Source organism: Otolemur garnettii, unplaced genomic scaffold (assembly GCF_000181295.1).
Source record: "Otolemur garnettii isolate 467f Iridium unplaced genomic scaffold, OtoGar3 scaffold00011, whole genome shotgun sequence".
In the NCBI taxonomy this organism is placed as follows: domain Eukaryota; kingdom Metazoa; phylum Chordata; class Mammalia; order Primates; family Galagidae; genus Otolemur; species Otolemur garnettii.
In genome coordinates, this window is record NW_003852406.1 from 18,705,574 (window position 1) to 18,715,820 (window position 10,247).

The following is a 10,247-nucleotide window of genomic DNA, read 5'->3' on the forward strand; positions in this document are numbered from 1 at the left end:
TTCTGATTATAATCCAGTAATGAGTGATGTCTCCACTCACAGAGCACCTCTGCTGGAAGGCATGTAAATGCTACAAACTTCTCTGCCGTGCAGGCGTACTGGTGATCAGCCTGAAGAAGACTGAAGTCATGCACCAGGGAAAACGAGCCACACGCAGAGATCTCCATCAGCCACAGAGTGCTGAAAGCTGTCACAGCACGCTGCTGTTGGGGCAACGTGCTACCTGTCTGCACTTGGACAGACAAGGAAAGAGAAACTGAAAAGAGAAGCAAGTCAGGGCCGCCTCCAGGGGTTCCCTCTCCAGGGGAAAAACATACAGACACTCTTTAGCCAGCATGATGCTGCTGAACGTGGAAGAGTCGGTCACAGGGAAGAAGAACAGCAATGGAGAGGCAGGGGAATTCCTTCCTGAGGCTTTCAGAGAGGGAGAGTATGAAGCTGCAGTTACTTTAGAGAAGCAAGAGGGTCTGAAGACACTTCTGGACCACCCTGTGACCCTGGGGGAGCAGCGGTGGGAAAGGGAAAAACAACAAGAGGCAGAGCTCAAAAAGAAAAAACTAGAACAAAGATCAAAGCTTGACAATTTAGAAGACTGTGAAATAATCATTCAGCTGAAGAAAAGGAAAAAATACACGAAAAGGAAAGTTCCAGTTATGAAGGAACCAGAACCTGTGGATGTGCCTAGGTTTCTGAAGGCTGCTCTGGAGAATCAACTGCCAGTAGTAGAAAAATTCTTGTCAGACAAGAACAATCCAGATGTTTGTGCTGAGTATAAGCAGACAGCTCTTCACAGAGCGTGCTTGGAAGGATATTTGGCAATGGTGGAGAAGTTAATAGAAGCTGGAGCCCAGACTGAATTCCATGACATGCTTGAGTCCACAGCGATCCACTGGGCCAGCCGAGGAGGAAACTTGGATGTTTTAAAATTCTTGCTGAACAAAGGAGCAAAAATTAGCACCCAAGATAAGTTGCTCAGCACCACGCTGCACATGGCAGTGGGGACCAGACAGTAGGAGTGCACAGAGTACCTCATCGTCTGCCAGGCGGACCTCAACGCCAAGGACAGAGAAGGAGACACCCCCTTGCATGATGCTGTGAGACCGAATCATTAAAAGATGATCTGACTCCTGATTACGGATGGCTCCGACCTCAACATCAAGAACTGTGCTGGGAAGACCCCGATGGATCTGGTGCTACACAGGCAGCATGGAATTAAAGCAATATTTGACAGCCTCAAAGCGAGCTCCTATAAGACCTCTCACATAACCACATTCTAAAGGAAACGGCAGACTCTTCACTCGTATTTTGAAGGCACAGCCCAAAAGAAGATCAACAAGCCGCAAAGTCTGATTTCTGTTTACTGACACGTTGTGAAGATGGATGTTCCTAATGAAGTTTTGAGAAAGCACTGGGTGATAGGTGTTTGAACTTTTGTTAATGAAACTCACTCTATTTATTTTTATTTATTCCTGTTGATTAACTTCCATGACACTGATAGACCTTCACGATCATCCATTTGGTGAGCAAAGCTTAATTTGTAGAACACTTTCAGAGCCTCCCCATAGATACCTCTTCAATAGGGTGACTGAACAATGCTCTGAGAGCCTACTTGGGTGTCACCTCACCCACATAAGATATTTCAAGATGTTTTTAAGAGACAAAGGTGATTACTGCAGCTTTTCTCTTGAATTTTTAAGGCTGAAGTTTGAATGAAGGGAGGGCAGGTAGCGACAGGAAGGAAAACAATGGGATAAAAGTGGTTCTGTGAGAAGGACAGTGAAGCCAACCATTTTATTTTATTTTTTAAAAATAATTTCTGATTTCTTTTTATTTTGTATTTTTTGCAGGTTTTTGGCCTGGGCTGGGTTTGAACCTGCCACCTCCAGTATATGGGGCCGGCACCCTACTCTTTTGAGCCACAGGTGCTGCCCTTTTCTTTCTTTTTAACTGAATCAAAGAAAGTACCCAGGTAAAGAGAATGGAATGCGTGTGTTCACACAGGGTAGTGGCAGGAGTAGCCAATTCTGCAGGGGCCAGGCAGAATTGAATCTATTCAAAAAAGACAAAAGGAAATGTAAACTGTAAATGTGTAACTGTATATTGTGTTATATGTATTTGTTATATTCATAATAAAAACAAACAAACTCTAAAAAAGAGAGAAAGAGAAGCAAGTCACCAGGCATCCTTCCCACTGCGGCACTGTACTACTGCTCAGACCAAACCAGAACAGCACAGCCCACTGATCCTCTTCCACCTCTGTGACAAAGTACAGTTTGGAACTACTGTAAAAAATCTCTGAGCAGCTTTGTGAGGACATTGAACATCTAGTGAGGGGTTTTCAAACAAATAGCCCTACAACTCTTGGATACATTCTGTGATCTCCTTCATAAAGTGGGGGCGTATTCTTTGAGATAATGCTAGCTGCTATAACAAAAGTTTATTTCTCCCTTACAAGAGTCCACTATCGGCTTGGAGCCTGTGTCTCAGCAGATAAGGCGCCAGCCACATACACTGGAGCTCTCGGGTTCGAACCCGGCCTGGGGCTGCCAAACAACAATGACAACTACAACCAAAAAATAGCTAGGCATTGAGGTGGGCGCCTGTAGCCACAGCTACTTGGGAGGTTGAGGCAAGAGAATCGCTGAAGCCCAAGAGTTTGAGGTTATTGTGAGCTGTGATGCCACAGCACTCTAACGAGGGTGACATAGGAAGACTCTGTCTCAAAAAAAGAGTCTACTATAGAGGTTCCAGAGTCAAGGGAGTTCCAAACAATCCCCTGAAGTGACTCAGATGGATTGGGAGAGGGAAGTGTCTGCCATTTAGAATGCTGGCTTCCAAGATCCCCTGGGCATTAGTATCCAGGGAGTGGAACAGGAAAGAGGAGTGGGCATGGGAGATTTTTATGGACCAGGCCTGGAAATGGTGTCACTTCATTCTGCCAACTAGAACTCAGCGTGGCCATACTTACCTATCTGCAGGGAAAGTTAGGAAATGTGGTTCACCTGTATGCTCAGAGAAAAAGGGGGCACAGATTTGACGAACAGGGGAGTCAGTCTCTGCCACCTTGAGGAACTGTGATAAAGATTAGAGATGATGTGGTGATGTATTCTGGACTTATCATCTGATAGGAGAGAAGGAGAACGTCAGATGTAAAAAATGGCAGGCAGTAGAACATCCAAGAGATAGTGGGCAGACCCTGAGCAATTACAAGCAACAAGGGTTAAGGTGCTAGCAGAGCAGACTGACCCAATTACAGACAAGGGTTTGTGTTGGGGCACTCAGGTAGTCACAGATACCCTTCATCAAAAGGTTTCAGCGCTCTGCCTTCAGGCCACGAGGTAGGAATAAACTTCCTGCTGGGTGTGTGGTCATGGGACTAGTTCTGGTCAACAGGTGGAAGTGTCATTGCATCACTTCTGGACTGAGCTTTTCATTGCTGGAGTCAGGCCCTCTAGAGGGCTCTTTCCCCTTTGTCAATGGCCTGTGTTCTAGAGAGGACCCACAATTTCAATGTGGAGAAAGACACCGAGCAGAGCGTCTTGGTGCCTGCAACATTTTAAGTCAATGAGACTTTCTAAAGTTACATATTACTGCAGCATAAACTGGTGTATTCCAACTAATACAGACACCTTTTTTCAGGCAAGAGGCATCAGTTGGCCTGTGAGGCAAAAAAAAAAACTAACCAACCAAAAAGGCACTCCTCTCCATTTTAGGCCATCAGTTCTAAGAACTAAAGAATTATGCTTTTAAAAATATAATGTGTATATTATTGCCACAATGCAAGCAAAGGAAATACCTGATGGGCCTTGAATTATTTGAAGTCCTGATAAAAACAACTTTCAGTAGAACCCCGGACATACTCTCTCCCTTAAAAGATCATTTGTCCCAATTCGAAGAAAGTTTAATGCTACAAAGTACTAAAGAGAGACAGTAAGGACAGATTAGTATCCAATCAAAACCCCCTTTCCCCTGAAAAATCAGAAAAAGAAAAATGAAAACAGGAGCACTTTGGAGGGAACTGTAAGCAGCTGTCTGGGGCATTTTTCTGCAGGGGACAAATTTGGCTAATTGCCTACATCTGGGATCACTGGCGCTGACCTCCTAAAGTGGGGAAGGCCTCTGCACTGCTGATTGCCTTCTGGGCCCTCCCTGTGCTGGGGGTGGGGGGTGGGGTTAAGACCAGCTCTGTGCTGTTTTTCTAATTTGAGTAATTCCATTCCATCTCCTATCTCATTCACTTCACCTCACACTGTAAGGTAACTTGAAGTAGAAGAATAACGAGTGAGACTGTGGCTCTTTTTAACACTCCCCTAGTGAAGTGAGCAGTCCTATACAGCACCCCAGTTCTGCTTACTTCAGCGTAGCAGGAAGGCGCTCATGTTCCCAGCCAGCTGGTCCAACTGCCTTAACTAGAACTCACCAAGTAGACCATAAACTCCGCAGATGCAGGACCTATATTTTATGCATCTGTGACTAGCACGGTAATTACTTGGAAGCCTGCTTTGGATTCGGCCAGCTTCTGGCTTGAATATTGATTCCACCACTTAATAACTGGGTAACCTTGGCCACTTAATCTTCCTAACTCTGTTTTATAGTCTGTAAAATGGGGCTAATGATGCCTCACTTTTCTGACTTGTGGAAATTAAATGGGACACTTCTACTTAAAGCAGCTGCTGCTGCTGCTCAAAGGTCTTTGCTGAGTGCTTGGAAGAATAGTGGGTTCTATCCAACCCACGTGTGCGATCTCAGAATAGACTGTGTGTCTTTATCAACAGCTACAAACAAGTCCCTTTGTAGTTGTGTCAGTGGCAGATTAAAGAATTCCTTTGCCAGAGGCTGCAAATGCTATTGAACAGTGGGATTAAACAGTGTTTACTTGAAAGGACGGAATCGGTTTTCATTTTAACTGCGTTGTTTAAATTTTCACATGTATTAAAAATACACGATATTTAAAGTAAATGCAACTTTTTAAAAAATGTTGGGCTGGCAGGGTTACGGGCTTATTTGCTGAATCTTTTAGCTCTTCTACAGACAGCAGAAAGAGGAACAGCAAACATGAATCGGTACCCCATGTTACACACGGCAGCCCCATTCCCGCAGGGACATAGGGGTAGAAACAAAGTATCCTAATCCTTTGTAGGGACACTAAACCTTTCTTCACAAGACTGAAATCAGCTTCTGTATTTTATCCTAAAATTTTTTGGCTGGATTTTTCTACCCCTCCCTGGCTCTAGGCAACTGCAGGACGGGAAGAAATTTAGGCAGGAGAGGGACCCGCGCCCAGGCTGGAGTGTCCGCCCCGCGGGCCTCGGGCTTCCACTCCGGGGCTCCGGCCGTTACGGTGGCTGGAACGCGCAGGTGGCCGCGGGCGGCCCGGGCCGGGGACCTCGCGCGGAGCGGGCGGACCGGGGCCCGAGGCCGGGGGGCGGGCCCGAAGCCGCGGCCTCGCCTCCGCCGCGCCCGCCGCTTCCCGGCCGCTCGGGGCGGCGTCGCGCGGCTCGGAGCTCCGTCGGCCACCATGCTGCAGAAGCGGGAGAAGGTGCTGCTCCTGAGGACCTTCCAGGGCCGGACGCTGCGGATCGTGCGGGAGCACTACCTGCGGCCCTGCGTGCCCTGCCACAGCCCGCTGTGCCCGCAGCCCGCCGCCTGCCGCAACGGTCAGGGCCCGGGGCGGGAGCGGGGCCGGCGGGGCAGCCGGGCGGGAGCGTCCGGGGCGGGGGAGAAGCGCGGCCCGGGGCGGAGCGCGAGGCGGCGGGGACGTGGAGTCACAGGCCCCGGGGCCTCCGCCCGCGCTCCCGCATCCCACCCGCTGAGGCCCGGCCTGACCCGCTGCTTCTGGGGCGCGCCCCTCTGCCAAATAGAAGGGCCTGAGAGACAGGCACCCCGCCGCCCAGAGCCCCGTTGGCCCGGGTTTTCAGAGGGGCCTAAGGGCGCGGGACCTGCCTCTTCCTGTCCCCAGTCTGGCGCGTCCGTGCAATGGGGAGGTCCTGAGCGGTTCGCGCTTCCCGGGAGAGGCCTCGCGCCGCAGCCCGGAGAGCTGCAGCTGCTGCTTCTCATTTTACAGATGTCTGCTTTGGTCGCTCTGACCTGCTAGTTACTGATGCTTCAGACATTTATTTAGTGGAGACCCTCCTTCGCTGTAGGATTTGGGGATTACCTCGGCCCTCGCTGTACAGGAAGGTGACGGCAGTGTAGGATTTGGGACTCCTGTACACCAGACCTACCCCCAGCTTGGTTTCTAGGCAGCACGGGAGGCCCATACAAGGAGGAAAGTTACAGGTTCTCTCCCCTGGTGGGAGGTGAGCTCAGGCATCCTTTTCAGTGGATGTTTGAATTCCTCAGTTTATGGTTATGGTTATGGTGAACATGTCAATGTGAAACAGTTGTAAGAGGAGCAGGGTGGGTATCCCAACAGGGCCCGCTGCTTGCACTGAGCATCTTTAATAATTAATTCAGTTTTTCTAGCCCTTGGAGACAGCCAACCATGTTCACAGGCTTGAAACAGAACCAACTTGAAATTGTTGGACATAGGCAAGTAGTATACATATTTTGCACACAGGTATTTTGGAGCCCTCCATTTGAATGTGTTGATGAGGAGTTACGACAGGAATACTCAGGTTATGCTGAAAAGGTGCTTGTTCATTTTTAAAACGTCAGTCATCCTCTCTTGCACCCCTGGCAACACCATCAGCCGGGCGGAGCTTGTAATTATCACAGCTTCAAAAAAAAGGAAAAAGAAAAAAAGAAGTAGGTGCTCAATTGACCGGAACTTTGGGCCTTTACCAAAGTAAATTTGTCTTTCAAAAACTTCAAGGTGGAGTTAAGTTTGGAAGTTATCTTGCACACTGGAACACTGTGACATTTAAATAGTAATAAACCAGGTTTGAAAATACTATTATGTTTCAGATGGAAAACTCCTGTCAAGCGATGTGACTCATTACGTGATCCCAGACTGGAAGGTTGTTCAAGATTACCTTGAGATTCTTGAGTTTCCTGAGTTGAAAGGAATTATTTTTATGCAAACAGCTTGCCAGGCTGTACAGCATCAAAGAGGCCGGAGGTATCTCTTTTGCCTTTGTTTATTTATGGTGTGGATCCCCTCCTCCAGGTCTCTTGTTGGAGGGGGATGGGAGGAATTTATTATTTTGTCACAAAGAACTTTTTGAACTGATTTGGTATTCTCTTTGCTACTGAGGAATGCAGTAACATTATTTTATATTTCTGCTTCAGCACCTGGCCAAAAGATCTGACTGTAGATCAATAAACTGCAGTGTCCCCAGTATGTGGGTGTTTAAGATTCTAGTGTGAATTGGCTTTTGGTTTGCATTTTTATAGTAACAGTGTTATTGCTTAGTTCTTGTTGATAAATGTATATCATTTAATGTTCTGATTTATAGATACATTGTTTCAGAAGCATACATACTTGGGTAAAAGAGTACTTTATTGTTTAATTTTAGACTCTTTTATTGGGGAAGCAAATTATGCTTGTACTAATTTATTCAATGAAACCAGAAATAACTTGTTTTATTTTTAGATTATTACTGTAACTACCAGCCATCATAATTGCATTTGCTAAACAAAGGATTTCTAAGTGAACCAATCTAAAATCCTTGCCTTGTACCCAAATGAAGAATAGTGGTTGACCTTTTAAACAAATACTCTAAAAATCAGTTTTGCTTCATTTAACTTTGGGAAAGGTTTATGATTTGAACTTAAGACTGTATGGAAATAACATATTAGAATTATACGTCCAACCTCTTAACACCTTCAGTTATTTAATAAGCAGAAACTATGCATTTATTCTTTTTAAAAATGTTGTGGTTTCTTCAGACCTTGGTTATAAAAGATGAAGTGTTTTTATTTGTATATGAAAATGATAAATTGTCCTATAACATGCTCAGTTCAGAAATGTACATCGACTACATTGTGTGTGGGTTTTTTCAGATAGAATGTTTTAAAATGAGCTTGATGTTGATTTTGTTCAGACACAAAGATATAGATGTTTATACGCATCCAGCTTTAAATGCTGCACCAGGTGTCATATTTCAGTTTCTGCTCCTAAAATCAATTTGTCCTTATTATTCAGCTTGCTAACACACTTCGAGCCTTTTCAACTTCTGTTTTCTAAAATATTTTTAATGTTAAGGATAGTTTTAAAAACCAATTCCTGGGACATTCAAAAGCAAAGAGTTGGAATTTAAATGTCCTTTCCCGTGAACATTTCTAAAGTAGTTAGCTTGATGAAAAACTATTGGTTTTCTACTGCTTCTGCCATGTCTCTGAAAATACTAAATGTGATAACTAAAGATGAGGAGTTATGAAGTAGGACCAGATGAGAACACCCTGGTTTTTCCATTTGGTAAGCACTTTTTGAGCTCCTAGTTCCAGGCGCTGGGAAGTCCCAGTAGAAGTTCTAGCTGCTTTCACAAAACCCTGCTGTCTTGCTGGAATTATGTGGAAGAAAAAGAAGAAAGGAGATGATGACGTATCTTAGCTACATGAAGAATAACTTAATGCATACTATGCAAAGTGCAGAGGTAAATGTGAGGGGTAGGATTTAGCCCAAAAAGTCCTCTGGGGGAACTAGGTTTAAGGCTGGTCTTAAAGGGTGTGTTATGAACATCATCGATGAGGGAGATAAAAAGGCACGGAAAAGGAATTAACAAGTTTGGGACTTGACACTGTTGGGACTTGACGTTGTTTACCTGTTAAGCAACCAGGAGATACCTTCAGGTTGATACAGCTAAATGACCAGAATTGCCTAAGCCCTGGGAAACGACATATATAAAGTTTAAAGCTAACTTTAAAATTAATAATCATTGGCTCAGCACCTGTGACTCAAACGGCTAAGGCGCCAGTCACGTATACCTGAGCTGGCAGGTTCGAATCCAGCCCAGGCCCACCAAACAACAATGAAGGCTGCAACCCAAAAATAGCTGGCCGTTGTGGCAAGTGCCTGTGGTCCCAGCTACTTGGGAGGTGGTGGCAGGAGAATCACTTGAGCCCAGGAGTTGGAGGTTGCTGGGAGCTGTGATGCCACAGCACTCTACCCAGGGTGACAGCTTGAGGCTGTGTCTCAAAAAAAAAAAAATTAATAATCATTGAATATGTAAAATCCAGGGCACTTGCCTTATTAATTCAGTCTTCATAGGTTAAGTTTAAAGCATTGGACTTTTTTTTTTTTTTTTGAGACAGAGTCTCACTATGTTGCCCTCTGTAGCATGCTACACTGTCACAGCTCACAGCAACCTCAAACTCTTGGGCTTAAGCAATTCTCTTACTTCAGCCTCCCAAGTAACTGGGACTACAGACGCTAGCTTTTTTCTTTTTTTTTTTTTTAGTTTTTGGCCAAGGCTGGGTTTGAACCCACCACCTCCGGCATATGGGGCTGGCGCCTTACTCCCTTGAGCCACAGGCGCCACCCCACCAGCTATTTTTTTATTGCAATTGTCATTGTTGTTTGGGAGGCCCAGGCCAGGTTCAAATCCGTCAGCCTCCGTGTATGTGGCTGGCGCCCTAACCACTGAGCTACAGGTACCAAGCCCGTCAGACATTTTTTTTAATTGACAAACATTGTATATATTTATGATGTACACCATAATGTTTTGAAATACATATACATTGTGGAATGGCTAAATCAAGCTAATTAACATATGCATTACCCCTCATTATCATCAATTTTTTTTCTACGAATTGACTTTTTATATTTAACTGAACTTGACCTAGCAGAGGCTCTCTGGTGTTTTGTTTCGTTGATGTTGAGAAACATTTTGTTTTGTTTTTCAGTTCTTCCTGGAGATTTGTGAAATGGCAGTAAATAATTCATTTTATCTGATGTGCTTTTAGGAACATTATTGCTTAGAAAAGCTTTGTCAGTTGATAATACCTGATCTGATCTGGTATCTGGTATAAGGATGCTTTGCTGTGTCCTTTTGATTCCCTGTTGAATTCTTTCTGTACAGCTTCAGAGAGTCTCAACTTTTCATGCCTCAGTTTCAGAGATTATTATAGTTGGAGAGATCTAAGAGCACATGATCTAATTCCCTACCCAATACTTCCCAATACTTGAATGTTACTTCACATGAGTAACATACTGACCTTTTTTCTTTTCCTTTTTTTTTTTTGAGACAGACTCTCACTATGTCACCCTCAGTAGAGTGCTGTGCGTCACAGCTCACAGCAACCTCAAACTCTTGGGCTTAAGCCATTCTCTTGCCTCAGCCTCCCAAGTAGGTGGGACTACAGGC

The 10,247-nt window shown here is 45.1% G+C and overlaps 1 protein-coding gene and 1 pseudogene across 2 annotated transcripts in view; both read left to right on the forward strand.

The window, feature by feature from the left end:
- Positions 1 to 280: 280 nt before the first annotated feature.
- LOC100958978 lies at positions 281 to 1,277 on the forward strand (annotated as a pseudogene). The gene has a single exon (XR_001161037.1). The product of XR_001161037.1 is annotated as an ankyrin repeat domain-containing protein 1 pseudogene (transcript).
- Positions 1,278 to 5,450: 4,173 nt separating this feature from the next.
- The window catches only part of DIS3L (DIS3 like exosome 3'-5' exoribonuclease), a 40,296-nt gene continuing 35,499 nt past the window's right edge, over positions 5,451 to 10,247 (forward strand). Inside the window, exons 1-2 of the mRNA XM_003784444.3 lie at positions 5,451 to 5,657; positions 6,907 to 7,060. Of these exons, the coding sequence (XP_003784492.1) occupies positions 5,519 to 5,657; positions 6,907 to 7,060 (293 nt within the window). The 5' untranslated portion in view covers positions 5,451 to 5,518. The remainder of the gene's footprint in view (positions 5,658 to 6,906; positions 7,061 to 10,247) is intronic.